The sequence below is a fragment of the Oryzias latipes genome, chromosome 13 (genome assembly GCF_053564925.1).
Source record: "Oryzias latipes strain Hd-rR chromosome 13, Olatipes_Hd-rR_3.1".
NCBI classification, from domain to species: domain Eukaryota; kingdom Metazoa; phylum Chordata; class Actinopteri; order Beloniformes; family Adrianichthyidae; genus Oryzias; species Oryzias latipes.
Window position 1 is genome coordinate 27,967,117 of NC_136249.1, and position 16,101 is coordinate 27,983,217.

Here is a 16,101-nt window from a genome sequence, read left to right on the forward strand (position 1 = left end):
ACAACTTAAAGATAAAAAAACAGTGACTGATCGCACATTTTTGTTTGCCAGACAGCTGGCAGTCCACTCAGGGTCCTGCTGTGTGGGGCTAATGCTCACTTGCTTGACCTCCTGGCAGGCAGCAGTGAAACTTTGGTTCTGTAAAAACCATCAGGACGATAACTGTAAACCTGTGTCATCCAATTAGTTATTTAATCATTTTGTCTTATACCTGCATTATATATATATATATATATATATATATATATATATATATATATATATATATATATATATATATATATATATATATATATATATATATATATATTTCTTTTGGTGTAAAGATGATGCAATTAAAGATTCACAGACCTACTTAGGGCCAACTTGTCTGCCAACTTTTTTTTAAAATAAACCACCTGTTTATGTGCTCTCCCACAAACTAACAGGCCCTTATACCCCCCACCCTAACATTACCGCTGCAACAAAAATGGCGAGCGACAGTGGAGCTATCCAGTCTTACAGTTTTGAGCCAGTTATTACCTGAGGCGAGGAAAAAGAAGGCATGCACGGATCTATTCGTCTACAAGTGGATGCATCAGAATGTCGACTGTATCTTCGAGGTCAAAACTACAAATAGCATTTTTTTTCTGCTCAGAAATTGAGTTTTAAGCTTACGTAACTTTAAATATATATGTCCTTCATGATCAGGAAATGCTCCAAGAACATTTTTAAAATGCCAACCAATTTCCAGGAGTGGGTCTTTATACTTTTATTTTGCAGTGGTACATATTTGTAAACATTTTGTTTTTTTCATCTTGTATGACAAACCCCATATTTCTGTGTCTGGAGGTTGTGGAGGACCCAAATCCAGGAGAACCACAGCAAAATACTACATGATTTATCAAACACATTAAACCAGATCTGAACTTGGTAAACAGACGTCCAAAAACAACATGACAAAACTAAAACATGATGTGGTGAGAGATGCCAAGATCTGACAAGGAGAAACTGAAAGTATGTGCCCTAGACACTGAGGGTAATCAAAGCAACAAGAAGTATAGCTTAGACGTGCAGAGGAATAAGGGGGCAAAGCCCAAACACAACCAACATTCAGAACTTCAAAAAAAACAAAACAACTAAGAACTAAATGCAGGCATAAAATAAAAATTAATCAACAGACTCCCTAAAATTTTTAGCATGTTAAATTCTGCATCTTTTTTCAGGTCCCAAAGGCTTTGAAACCTAAATTAGAAGCTGTGGTTGTTTCTGGCGTCAGTTATTCCTTCTTTCCTGCTCAGCCTAGCGTCTATTATTGGAGCACAAACATCGATTCAAGTTGAAGACTCCTACTCTTAATTGCTGTTGGCAGAGATGGGCTCAGAGGGAAAGATGGCCCGTCACTCGTCTTGACCGGCCTTGTTACTGCCCAGCTGACTTGTCATTTGTGCTGTTAAAGCAGCTGTCACTCAGCCGCACAGAGTTGTCACTTCCTTTAAACATTCTCGCTGGTTCTAAAGGGGGAGAAGGCTTTTTGCATGGGCAACAGCCCTCAAAGGGACTCCAAGCTTCTACTCTGTTGAGGATGTCACTGATTTTGGTCTGGACCTTTGGCATGTGTCATTCATCTGACTTGAAACTAGCCTGTACCAAGGCAATGTGACTCTAACTGAGGTCCAATCTCGAGTTATGATGAAATGTCTTTGCTGAAGGAAGCATAGATATAGCATGTTTCATAGCATGTAACACTTGCACATCTCCTCTGGGGCACCAGATTTGGTTTCTGGAGATCTAGTTTTCAAGTTTATTTCTGAAACTGGGACTCCTGAGCCCTAAGTGACTAACGGAGCAGAAATATCTTGAGCACACTATGAAAAATGAACCTGCTTGTGTCTTGATAAAGGCATTTGCTGTTCCATTTTCATTTTCCGTTTTAATTCCCAGGCTGTGCTAAATCTTACAGTCAATACTAAGCAAAAATCATGGCTAGACCTACAATCTTTTACAGGATTCACTTGGTTTCTCAATGTACCAAGGTAAAAATAGATGCATAAAGACATAAGTAATTTTTTATTACCCAGTTTTGGTACCTTACTTCTCTGAGAAATTCGTTTTTTTGTGTTTTGGGACAACTAAGTGGTTGAGCCTGCTAACCCCGGAGACACCGCTGATGGTGTGGGCCTGAAATCTGCCAAAAATGTGCTGGCTGTGACTCCCTTGCAGCTTTAAATCTTTTTGTCCATCTGAATAAATGAAAAATGGAGTGCCAGATGGCTGCTGTACTTTGACCGCATTTGCAGAGTGACCTAAAAACATAAAAAAAAACAAAAAAAAACATTTACGAGTAAAAAGAAACAAACTTTGTTTGGCCATTTTTGCTTTTACATTGTAGCAGCAGCTGTATAGGATGCTCAGTTGGAAAAATTAGGTTATTTAAAGCAGGCGATTCTGTTTTTGGGGTTACAGCCCTCCCTTTAAAATTCTGTTAAAGGCTATAGCATTTTGGTGAAGTAGGTAAAGCCTTTGCAGATGTGTTAGCAGAAATTCCTATCAGCTGCATAAAGGCTGGACAGCTAGCTTAGATGGTCAGCAGTGTCACAGGGAAAAAAAAGCATTTTGGGATTTTATGTTCTGCCAGGGAAAAATGTGGAAACAGGACAAGCGAGCAAGCGCATAAATCAGAGCAGTGGGCCACAGAAGGGAAATGAAAGCGAGTTGGGCAAGAGCAGGAAAGCAGTCACTGAGAAAAGAAAAAGGTTTTTAGTCATCCAGGTTCTCTAATGATTTTTTTTTGCGTTGTCCAGTTTCACTGACAAATTCACAAGGCAAATGTCACTTCCGACACCTCCAAAATGTTTCATATGAATTGTCATCAGCTGTTTTACTTTTTATACAATGCAGCATTTTTTCTATACATGTTTTGAACATTTATTTTTGGTCATTTTCTACACAGTAGCTCAAATAACCAAATCGGAATATTTAAGGTCCTGAAATTGAAAATCTGTTTTGACATTTTCATTACAACGGTGATTACAGACGATTCAGATTCTTAACTACTAGTTACTGTCTCTGCCTTGCAGATGTTCAATAAGATGAAAACTGCATCTGATTCAGGTAAGAGGCTTTCCTTCTTTGTTTATTTGACACTTTGTAAGTGAGAGAAAAACGAGAAAAACCAAACGTTTTATCTAATAAACTACTGTTTTTCTGTCCATACCATGTCAATGTTAATGTTAATGACCTTTTAACAACATATACCACATTTCATTTATTAACATCAACAGTTTCAGATGCATTTTGACCATTGTCACTTACTTTTTCAATTGTTTTACTTTGTGGAGCTTTTGGAAAGTGATGTTATTGCACAAAATCAACTTTTGCCTTAAAGTTGTATTCATGATGAGGTATTTATGATTGACTCAGTGACTTTAAGGCGTCCCAGGCCTGTGCCTCTGAATCAAGTTCAAACCACCACTCAATTACTACCTAACTTGGCAATGTCAGTTATGTCCAAATGATAAGTGTGATCTTTTATTAAAATGGTCAAACATCTGTTGTCTCATCTGTCCAAAGAACATTGTTGTGTGGATTTTTTTATGCAGCACAGTTTTTTTTTAAGAACATAAGTATCAAACTGTTAAGTTCTTCCAAAAATATTCCCAAGTGTACTTTTCATTTTGGTAACTTGCATTATTTTTCCACATAAGCAATATTCCAAATAACGTTTTCCCTGGAAAAGCCTGAAATTGATCATAAAAAAAACTCAAAAATGCTTTGGCTATTTATGAGATACTGTAGTTGTTTTCATTTTAGGCACCAGTTTTTTTTGTTTTTTGTCATGCTTTTTCCTTTTTTTAAATATATTTGTTGTTTATCTTGGCAGCTTTTGGTGTTCAGACAAACTTATAGTATCATTTACTTTTTAGGTACTTTTATTTTCTTTTTGTGGTAATATTCCATTTGTTTTTCTTTCCTTTTTTTGGGTATTTTTTAGTTAATATAGTACGTAAAAGTAAAATGTATAATTTTGGCCTCTAACAAAGCATTTACATGTAATATAGTTGTACTTTTTTCTTAACAATTTTGTATTTTCCTCAGCTAAAAAGAAATTTATCAATTAACTTGGTGATCTGGGCAGTAATATTGTTTTTCTTTCCCCATTTGCTTCCGTCTACTCTTTACTTTTTTTCATTAAGCAGTCAATCTGACATAAAGTTTAGAATTTTTTTGCATTATTCAGCTTTTTTTTTTTTTTTAGACTGTTCATGGTGGCTAAAACAGCCTTATAAACATTACTTGGAACTTTTTGAATTTAAATTGTGTTTTAACATTAACAACTATTTATGCAGTGGGCAGTTGACCAAGACACTTCCATTCTTTCTTTTTTTTTAAAATATGCTTTCAAAACATGCTTTAAATGCTTCATGCAAGACTTCAGCCTCCTCAAAACAACCCCAGCTCTTAGCGTTCACACATGGACTTGCATAGCTGTCCTTTATTTGCAGCACCTGGCTCTAGAAGCAGTAAGACTTTATGCTGGTTTGCACTAACTGCTTCTGCATTTAAGCATTCTTAACTGCATCATACAGTCTAAAATGCATGTTCTAATTCAGAAAGCTGTTTGACTGGGCTGATGACTTTCATATTTTTTATTCTCTATTCCAAAGTGCAAAAAGGTGGTCGTCGCCCTCCCCCTCGATGGGGTTAATGTTATCCTCCATGGACTTAACACCTTAAAATCCCAAAGGATCATACAAAGTTTTAAGCCATAGTCATTTTTGTAGATTTTAATCTTTGTACACATAGAGGAAATAAAAGACAAGTGTACATTTCACAGGTTTGCTGAACCTGTGATGGATTTGCAAGCTGTTCAGGGTGAGTGTGCAGCTCTGTGCTCAGTACATACTGGGACTGCAGCCAGACCATAAAAGCTGCTGGAAAAAATGGATGAGTAAATGTGATCGCATTCTAGACTAAACGGATATCATAAAGCCAAATGCTTGTGTATTTGGCCTTAACTTGTGCACATCAGCAATGTTCCACCTGCTTGCTCAGGTCAAATGACTTTTGTTCATCTTTAAATGAGTTAAAAAGGAACATCAACACTGAAGTTTGATTGATGGTGGCATGCTGCCATTTGTTTTGCTTATTTTGAACAAATAAAAAGCATTACTTTTCTAAATAAAAGACACTATTGTGTATTTAAAATGACAACTGCCAGGAGATTCCTTAAGTAAGTGGAATTACTAAAAATCAATTAAAAACCATGAACACATTTTTAATGCCAGAATTGTTATGTATTTTGAAGGAATTTTTGTTCTGTAATTTAAATTTCATTGTCTGGTACTTCCTGGTACTGGTAATTCTGAAAACAAAGAAAAAAAAATCCTTGCAAACTGATCCTGCTCTGTGCCCTGGCTCTCATGGTGGCAATGGCTCCAAACAATGTTAAAAAAGATTGATGGTCACAGGTGTCAACCCCAGTCGGCTTCTCAAGAATTTCCACATGCACATTCTTTTATTTTAAAATTCCCTTTACATGTTGGTCACTTGGAGGGATGCAGTTAAAGTTAGGCACCATGCCAGATCATTGTTTCTGTTGTGCTTAGAGGAAATATTTGGCCTTGTGTGATGTGGCCCTTGGGGGGGCAGCTGCAGATTTTAGATTAATGTCATTTGAGGGTTAGGTTGCAGTCTTGCATGACCTCACTTGCAAATAAAAAATAAAAAATATGTTTCACTTTCATCAAGCAGTAATAATTAGATCGTCTGCTGGTGAAAATGTGGGTTTGTACAGTTACACATATTTCATTTAATGGTTTGGAATAACCTCAGAATGTTTGCATTTAGGTTTTTCTAGATTTGAGAGTTTATTTTCCATTGTTAATAACTTCTAAATAACCACAGATTTAGTCACTTAAAAATGAAATCTGAAATGTAGCTTGTAGCTTATATGTTTTAATGTTAATAGAACTCATACAAAGCTAATTCTGTTAACGGAACAACCCCGGCAGAGACATCCACATGGTAGATGTGATATTTCCTGGTTGCATTTTGTAGTAGGCCTGCGGAAAGCTCTTTTAAGACATGAGTGTGAAACAGCCAGATAGCTGTCAGTGTCAACCATAACAGCACCGTCCACCTCATTAAATTGACATTGTCCAGGAAAGCCAAACACATTCCCAAAGCTCCTTTCCAAACACGAAAAGCAACAGTGAGGAGGCTAAAGCTGTGCTGTCTTTTATATGCATTGCTAGCTGAAGTTCTCCACTGGAGCTGGATATCACTGCCAAAATACAGAACCGCTGTGATTTAGAAGTTTCAAGTTAGATTAGATTTACAAGTTTAAACTAATCTAAAATCACTAAAGGTTGAAGCTTTTTTTAAACAATTCTTACGTTAAAATCCAACTAAAATATATATTTTTTGTTTAAAAAAAAAAAACAGTTTTCATTTCTCACAATGTGTTTAGGTAAGACCCCTGACGCTACTGTCTACGTATGTAGCCACTAGGGGGCCCAAGTCTGGGTCTCCCTCTGCTGGTCCCCAGGCTGGACAAAAAACAGGGTTGTGTCAGGAAGGGCATCCGGCGTAACAATCTCTGCCAAACTAAATCAGTGAAATCCTGACAGGATATGCCGAAAGGTGAACAACAACAACAATGCTTCAAACTTCTACCTACAGCTAATTCAAAAGCCATGCAAGTTTCTATGACCGCTTGGCTGGAATTAGAAGACACCACGTCTTTTATATATTGGAATAGAGCTGTAAAAGAAAAAAGTCTGGAGCAAAATTCACGAGATTTGCACCGCTGAGAAACTGTAGGTGGCAGACATATGTTGGTAAACAGTAGAAAAAGAAGAAGAAGCCCCTCCCTGCTTGTCCAGTGTGAACACCGTGGGCTAAACACGCAGTCTTGAACATGTGTCACATGCCTGCATGAACGTAAAGCTTTAGAATTTCAGTGTTGGTATTGTGTATTTAAAAATTTTGAGTCAACTCTACACTCGCCTGGGAGCGACTCAAAGGACTTAGTTTTATTCCTGTTATTTAAAATCAACTGTTGATTTTGAAATTGACACTGAGCAGAGTGTCTCCCATAATTTACTAATGTCAGGGATTCTGGCAATGATTAGCTAATGTCACATGGTAGGCAAGCATTACAGCTAGCTTTTATTCTTTATATGCTACCAAGAGCATAAAAATTATTCAATCTAAGTATGTGGTTTGTTAAGTTCTATGTTGGATAACATTCTAGAGACATAAAACAACAGATTTTATAGGTATCATAAGCTAATAGCTCAGCTGTTGAAGGTGCTACAGAGGTTCAGCAATCCCCTTCCCCAACAATGCTATTCTTTTGCTCAGGAATAAACACAATATTGTATCGAACCAAGGTCTGCTTAGAATCTGGAGCTGTGCATGAGTGACATGTTATTTATTTTTCTAAAGATTAGTTTTTTTTTCTAATTAAAATAGAATAGCTGCTTTGTTTTTTCTGTTTGCCCTTGAGGAAGTTGCTTTATTACAGACTGTGTGGCAAAAGGTTTTCTAATAAGATGCTTAAAAAAAACACACACACTTTGTACCACTTTGTCATGTTGTGTAATATTTGTTTTGTTTTTTGCAAAACAGTTTTATTTCATGTAATGCTTGTTCCAAAAATAACTGAGTTTAAACTGCAACTTGTGTGGTTTTAACATTGACGCCAACTTTATGGGTTTATTAATTTGAAATTAAATGTAGACTTTTAACAGGAAATCAAATCTGAATTATTTTTATGTGAGATTACATATAACGCGCTATAGTGTTAAAATAATTTAAACTTTATTCAGTGTAAAAGAAAAAAAAAATTTTTTTTCATTTTTTTGTTTTTGCTATAAAAATAGTTTTGTTCTTACTCAACAATGTTGTAAAATGTTAAAAACTTTTAAAGGTGTTGTTTTAACTCGATCTACACTTTTTAAATGTTACATTTTACAATATTAGAGTTGAAAGGATTCTTCTAATTTTGCTGTACACTGTGTGGCTACACTTTCTTTGCTCTGATATATTCCGTAGGACAGTGTTTTTCAACCTTTTTTGAGCCACGGCACACTTTAACCTTGACAAAAATCCCGCGGCACACCAGCATCCCAAAAAAAAAAAGAAGCAGAAATTCATGGTCTGTATTGATCGACAGCCCCCCCCCCCCCCCCCCCCCCCCCCCGCCGCAATCTCACGTGGATTTTTGTGATAATTGTGGCAGAAAAAGCAGGAAGTTGCGGCTGTTTTTTTCTAAGAGATGAAATAAAAGTTAAATTAGAAAATTTAGAAACTGTTTGTTTGTTGTGGTTTCAAGACGTTTCACAAGGTCGACTCAGTATGCGCTGTCCCTTTAAGCCAATGCATCATGGGAGATGTAGTGTGAATACGGCAGAAAAAGGGCAGAAAGACTCGCGTCTCTGAGCTTCATTGTTTTGTTCACTTGTTCCAGGTCTGATAACGGATTCTGTGGAAAGCTACACCGCTAAAGACGAGCTTTAGCTGGTATTTTTGTTGGAACTGAGAGACTTTATCAGCAGAATTAAGAACAAGGAAGTGAAGCCTTTAAGCACTTCTGATTGGTCAGACTGATGACATGTGATTAAGCCTTCAAGAATGATTGGCGGAGACAGTTAAAGGGGCGGGGACTTTTCCGCAAACTGCTATAGCTGCAGGTAAATCGCGGTACTGTCATAATTATCAAAATGTCTTCAATAGAATTAAATAAACACAAAGAAAAAGTAATTTTAAGATATTTTATATTCCTAATTATTCAGTGTTTTATCAGGGCCTGTTTGGATGAAAAAAGAGCTGAAATCCTGGAGATGGGAAATGTTGTTAGTGCAGTTAATGAGGGCAATTTCCCACGGCACACTTGACCATCTCCAGCACACTGGTTGAAAAACACTGCCGTAGGATGATCTATGAGACATTTGGGTTGAAAATTCATTTTGAGTGATGCAATAATAAAGACCAGGGGCCTCATTTATAAAACTTTGCGTAGGACTTGCGTCAGAAGTGGCGTACGGATGAAACATAGGACGTGCGTACGCACAGAAATATTCGGATTTATAAAACCGTGCGCACGCACATCCTACGCATCTTTCCCTTAATAAATCACAACCGATCTAAATGCAGCGCAGCTTTTGCGGCCCCATGACACGCCCATAGTTGCCCATAAATAGTACGTGAAACGCCCACAAATGAATATTCATTGATTGCGAAACCATGGCAAACACAGAGAGGAAATCAAAAAAATGTGACTTCACTCAATGTGAAGTAGAATTTATCGTTGGCGAGGTGGAAAAGAGGGGAAAAGTGTTGTTTGGAGGGCACAGTTTGGGCATTACTAATGCCAAAAAGGCACGTGAGCGGCAGACGGTGGCCGGTCCGAGGTTGTGAGGCTACAGCGCTCCATGGGAGGGAGGGGGGGACCGGAGCGCCAGATGCATGCACCGGGTGACACGCGTGGTTCCTCCGAGTGCTCCTCTGTAACGCCGGGCCCAAAAGCCCGCAGAGGTCCAAAAGGACGGCTCGAGGAAGTCAGAACCGGCTCAGAAGCCACTCGTCCTCATTTTCCAGCAAGTCTTCTTGCTGTCTAAAGATGCGTTCACTCTGAATTCTTCCATTTGCCACATCTTCTAAGATCAGCCATTGTGCGTCATTACGCATTGTGATGGGGCATTTTATTTCCATCCATTTAATTACATCTGACAAGCTACAGATGTCGGTAATAATCCACGTGGAAATGGGAAATTGTTCCGCGCAAATGTAATTTCTTGTGGCTTTCTGAATGGTTGAGACATACGCCATACATTGTTTTATCAAAAATAAAACAAACTAACGGCATATGCATGAATACCATAATTCCATAGCTTATGAAGAAATGTTTTAATATGAAAACAACTTTCCCCAGTGGACAATTAGTACATCTGTCCGTCCGTCCGCACCTATCTGCTCCGCCAGACGGACACACTGACGAGAATATCAGTTTTGAACATTAGTTCGTTCTGTTAACTATATTATTTATGAGGATTAATTGCACAACATGCCAATATTGTAGAACATATATAACTTTTCTTTTTCCAAATATGTGTTCATTTGAATTTATGTTGTAATTCTCGTTTGATCTGTTTTGTTTGTTTCACTGCTGATCGATCAAACGGGTGTTTGTGTAGGCTGTTAATTGTAAGTCTTGCTTTGTGAAGTCTTGCGTTCATTTATGAGAGGCAGGAGTGTCATTTCCACTGTCACTTTCACGTGTTTCTTCCATCTGCCGACGGTGTCGCCGTTTCTCATTTCACCCGTTTTTGTGCGTACGCCTGGGTCAGAGCTTGCGTGAAGGACCGCACATTTTCCCGTCAAGTTTGCTTTTTATAAATCTCAACTATTGCGTAGAGAGCGGCGTACGCCTTCTTTTGTGCGTACGCAACGTTTATAAATGAGGCCCCTGGGGCCTCATTTATAAAACTTTGCGTAGGATTTGCGTCAGAAGTGGCGTACGGATGAAACATAGGATGTGCGTACGCACAGAAATATTCGGATTTATTAAACCGTGCGCACGCACATCCTACGCATCTTTCCCTTTATAAATCACAACCGATTCTAAATGCAGCGCAGCTTTTTGCGGCTACATGACACGCCCATAGTTGCCCATAAATAGTCCGTGAAACGCCCACAAATTAATATTCATGGCTTGCTAAATCATGGCAAACACAGAGAGGAAATCAAAAAAACGTAACTTCACTCAATGTGAAGTAGAAGTTATCGTTGGCGAGGTGGAAAAGAGGAGGAAAGTGTTGTTTGGAGGGCACAGTGTGGGTATTACTAATGCCAAAAAGGCACGTGAGCGGCAAACGGTGGCAGACGCCGTAAATGCTGTAGCCTCACAACCTCGGACCGTGGCCGAAATAAAAAAGAAATGAAAGAAATGATCGGACATCAAAGTCGAGGCAAAAAAATGTCTAGCGCTGCATCGGCAGAGTGTGTCCGCCACGTGGGGGGGGGGGGGGGGGGGGGGGGGGGGGGACCGGAGCTGACCCCTCTTGATGAGAAACTGGCCGCTATTATTGGGGAATCCCTATTAAGTCCCCCTTATCGGTGTCCTCCTCCGCCTCAGTCACCTGACTGAGACGGAGGGGACGCCGACGCGCCAGGGTCAGGGTGACACAGGTAAGAGAAATAATTAAAATGAATGCAGTCAAGTCACATGTATGCAGGCTACACAATTACAGATTATTAATATAGAACAATTTTATTTTAGTTGCTGGGTGTTCCAGCGGGGCCAGTGGTTACGATGCTGCAGCTGAGCAGCCGTCTGGACCCAGCGTCTCCACGGCACGCGGCTCTCAACCCTCCAGCAGTGGACGTTTCCTCACCGATGCAGTCCTTGAAATGCAGAGGGAAGTCAGTAGTTCAATCAGAGAGGTGGCCAAGGAGTTGGGCGAAATCAAGATCGCCCTGACTGAAATAAACTGCACGATGAAGGAATTCTTAAATAAATAATATTTTCCACACCTCTTTTTCTTTATAAGCGACGCATCACTTCCAAACGCTGGCGCACAGCAGCAGCAAATGGCTCAAATGCGTGGGGATGGGGTTCAGGGTCGGGGCCAACACAGCAATCAGCGCCAGGGGGTAGAGGCACGTTTTTAAGCTGTGCCACATTGTGTAGCACAGCACATGCCAGCACGATTTGGCACACACTGTCACTTTCACGTGTTTCTTCCATCTGCCGACGGTGTCGCCATTTCTCATTTCACCCGTTTTTGTGCGTACGCCTGGGTCAGAGCTTGCGTGGAGGACCGCACATTTTCCCGTCAAGTTTGCTTTTTATAAATCTCAACTATTGCGTAGAGAGTGGCGTACGCCTTCTTTTGTGCGTACGCAACGTTTATAAATGAGGCCCCTGGTCCTTTTTTAAGTTAAAAATTGTTGAAAAAAACATTAACCTTCTCAGCCTGATTTTTTTCTTTCTCTCTGAGATTATTTTTCAATGTTTATGGAGTATCTTTCGCATCATGACCACATGAGAGGCCAGAATAGCTTACTCTATCTCACACAGATAGATCTGCCTGGTAATGCTTTTCCCTGCAGCCTCTTTAATTGCAGTGTTGTAATGAATGGCTTTCTCTGGTGTGAAATGACAGAAATGTTCATCTTAAAAACCTCTCTGCCCTGACTATTAATCATAGAATTAATGAAACCGCAGTGACATTAATGCCTATCTTTACGCACATCTATCAGTGCTCCCATCAGAGCAGCAGATAATTAAGAGAAATTCCCTTTTAAATGTCTGGAACCGAGATTTTATGGTCTGAGCGAGGAGCTTTGAAATCATTTAAATACTTACTTTATGTTTTATGAAGGTTTCTCCCCAAAACTTTCAACAAACGTCATTTAAAATGATTCAAACTGCAGCAACTTTGCTGAAATAAAATACTTTAAGCTTGCAGAATAAAGACTTATGTGTTGGCTATGATAAACATTGCCTTCCCAAATGGCACTTGAAGGGAAAATAACACAAGTGCAGCTTAAACAACACTCTGTGGCCCAGAACTGTCAGGCTGAAGCTTCCCTCTTGGCCTCTGCGGTTTCAAACAAGCTGTGTTCATTTACACAGATCTTCTCTCTGAATAAATATGCTAATCTACTTTCAATGAGGAATCTCTCCAGCCGCTGATTAAAAGAATAACAAAGAGGAAACTCTGTGAAATGCTTGGAGACTTCTTTATATCTGTAAGGAACAAAATGTAAGGCCCAGTGTTTCTCACACACCGATGGGAATGACTCCAATGGAAAAGATACAAAAGAAAACATGCAAAAGGGGTGTGCTGAGTTTTTTTTTCTGTCTAACTTTTTCCCCCCCTGTGACTGATTACTCAAAGAAACTTCTGTGTTTTTATTAGTTCTTGTTTCCGGGTCCTTTTTAGCTAAACCACATGTTTGGGTTCTAAAAGAGGCAACTCTGGGAGTAAGTACTTCTAGGTAAATAATGAATGTTTGTTGTCCTTTCCCAGTAAATACTAATATTGAAAAAAATAAAGTTACAGTACAACTAAAAAAAAAAAAAGGGTTTTAAAGTTTTACTGTACTTATTTCTTCATTAAGGTAAAAGTAAGATTTAGGTTGTATCAAAATTCCTACATTAATTACTATAAAGTGAACTATATAGTGCACTATATAGTGCGTTCGCCATTTTGTAGCGCTGTCAGAATCTACAGTTCCAAAATTGAGTGCCCTAGAAATTTCCCAGAAGTCTCTGCAAAAAACCAGTGTGCATCGACGCTCACTAGATTGGCGAATATAGACCACAATGCATTGAATATGAAATTCTGCCGAAAATATTTTCTTTAATTGTATATTTTTAACAAACCATCAACGTTTTCATCTTCAGAAGATGGTGGATTCATGAAAGATCATTACAAAACGCTCATATCAATTAAATTTTAACTTCGGGAAATCGTTGACATTCGCAGTTTAAAAAAAAAAAAGAAGAAAAGTAGTGAGCATGTTGTCCGAATTGCTATTAAAATCCAGGGAACTACATAGTACCACATTATATAGTTTTTTAGTAGTTAGGGATAAGGGTGGGAATTTGGACACAGCCTTATTTTTTCCATCTTGCAATCTTCTTCTTTCTTCCACTTTCGGCTTCTCCCATCAGGGGTCGCCACAGCGAACAAGTCGCATGGTAAATTTGGCAATGTTTTACGCCGGATGCCCTTCCTGACGCAACCTTCTCAAACCGGGCTTGGAACCGGCAGAGGTAGAGAAGGGAACTTTTTCCATCTTGCAATAAACTTGCAAATGGTCCAATCGCAGATAGGTAGGCTTCAGCACCCTGCCCCCGAATGGGATAGATGGACCACATTTTTCTAGAAGTCGAACAATACTGATGGATTTTAAACTTTTGAAAATAGATTCTACAGATGAATGGAACTGAGCTGTCTGTGTGGATTGGGTTGATGATTGGACGACTGACAGTCTAAGTGTCCGAGATCTAGTAAAAGTAGGACATGGACTCCCAGCAGGCTTATATTCTGGGACTTCACTACAAATTCTAGAGTCTAGCTAGGTCAAAACGCACAATGTCTCATCGTAGTTGTTCATGAAGTTCCATTAGAGATTGGTTGTGTTGCAGAAACATGGTAATTGAGGGATTTTGTCTTTCAAAACAGTCTATTTGACAATCCTGCCAATTCATCCTTCGACCCTATGGCTACATAAACTGCAGATTTAATGACTGCCCTCTGTAAACAGATGGACATCAAAACTGATGACTTTTATGGTAATATAAGGATCAAAATGTCAAGAGATGGTTGTTTTCTGCAATAATTGCATGTGTTTTTTAAATGTGTGCAGTGTTGCCTGAATAGCTGGTGGTTTCAGAGTTTTGCTTCTAGAATTAATTGATTTAAAACTTTTTTTAATCTTTACTAGTTTTTCAGATACTTTTGGTTTACAGCTGGTCATTAAATGTAGTAGGGATTTTGGGACAGACATCTTAACCTCCTAAAGGATAAAATGTATGTTTGGCTTTTGTAAAGACACTGGATCAAGCTGGACTGTCTTGGTTGATAAACTCGCAATGTTACATTAAAGAAAGAAATGTACTTCTTAATCCTAATTATGATTTCAGAAAGCTTATTCCAGCAATGATGGAAAGGATGTTCTTCCAAGGATGATAGAAAAAAGGTGTCTGATTTAGTTTTGGATATAGAAAGAACATTGCCTTTTTCCAGTTTGAACAATATCTTTGCTCTTGCAAAAATTCCTGAAGGAATTTCCCCAGCCTGTCTTTTTCTGCTGTTTAACGAACGTAGTGGGAGACTTGATAGAGATGCTTTAGTGATGTGAGGAACATGAACTTTTCTTTTGAGGTTATTCAGTTTTTATATTCCCAGACAGAAAATGTTCATAGTTTTGACTGCAGTTTTTCTGGAATGAGTCAAATACATTATTTATAATATGGTTTAGACCAAATTTGCCCTTTCTGTGTTCATGAGGTTTTCTTTTTTTTTTGAGAGGGGGGGGGGGGGGGGGGGTTCTCCACACAACACGGATATGAAAGGATTGGTAGCTTGGTCAAAAGGGATCTTACTTTTTGCATTTTGCTCAATGTGACACAGTTTTCTTTATTACATGGAGACCTCTGGGAAAAAGTGGAGAGGTTTTGGTCCTTAGAGCTGCTTGAAGAGGAGAATTTTAGGTTTCTTGTAGTTAGAAAATATGGAACATAGAGAGAAAGAGATTGAAATTCAGAATCAAGTGGGGTTGTCTAAAAAAATATGTAGCTGAACTAAAATCAAAGCAGTCTTTTTACCAGTCACTCTCAAATAAAATAACTCTCCTTGTCTCCTCATCTTCTGTTGCATATAGCAATAGTCTAGCAATAAGGAAAAGCCAGCGGGTGATATAAAATGTGAAAAGTTTCTAATGTGTGTCAGCAGTGTTGTCGTGTATGAAATTTTCCCATTTTTCAGCTGTTCGCCACAGCCTCAGACGGGGGTCACTGCCTGCTCCTGAAGGCAGACTGGGATGTCAGACAGCTGCATTCTTTCTCCGTCTCTCTGTGGAATGGAGGCCTTTTAGGGTCAACAGAACACAACACAAAGGCACCATGACAAAAAGAGTCAGAAATAGATAACTCGACCTGGACTAGTTCAGAAAAAACCAAGGCAATAGGAGCAAATAATCCCATCAGAAGTTTTATGCAGGAAGAAATCTCATGGCTGTTTTTCGGGTCATTTCTTTTCAGCCTACTGGTAACTTGGCCTACTCAAGTGTTACTTTGTCTCCAGAGCTGGGTCATGAAACATTTTTTCTACATTTGTCTTTGCTAGCTGTGGTGCAGAGGTAGAGCAGTCAGCTTCTGATTAGAAGGTCGCGAGTTTGGTTCCTACCTTGCCCTGTGTCAAAGTGTCCTTGGGCAAGACACTGAACCCCACATTTGCTCCTGGTGGTTATATGTTGGCACCAGTGTAAGACAGCGGAGCCGCCATCACTGTGTGCATGGGTGAATGAGAATGTGACTGTAAAGCCTTTTGGGCTTTCAAGGAGGGTGGAAAAGCACTATATGGTACACTTGCAAATAAC

The 16,101-nt window shown here is 39.0% G+C and overlaps 1 protein-coding gene across 2 annotated transcripts in view; it reads left to right on the top strand.

The window, feature by feature from the left end:
* The window catches only part of stard13b (StAR related lipid transfer domain containing 13b), a 74,547-nt gene that overhangs the window by 10,375 nt on the left and 48,071 nt on the right, over positions 1-16,101 (top strand). The window contains exon 5 of one of the 2 annotated variants that reach the window (XM_023961613.2): positions 3,060-3,093. The exons of the other annotated variant lie outside the window; for it this stretch is intronic. Coding sequence (XP_023817381.1) covers positions 3,060-3,093 — 34 coding nt within the window. The remainder of the gene's footprint in view (positions 1-3,059; positions 3,094-16,101) is intronic. 2 annotated transcript variants of the gene reach the window in all.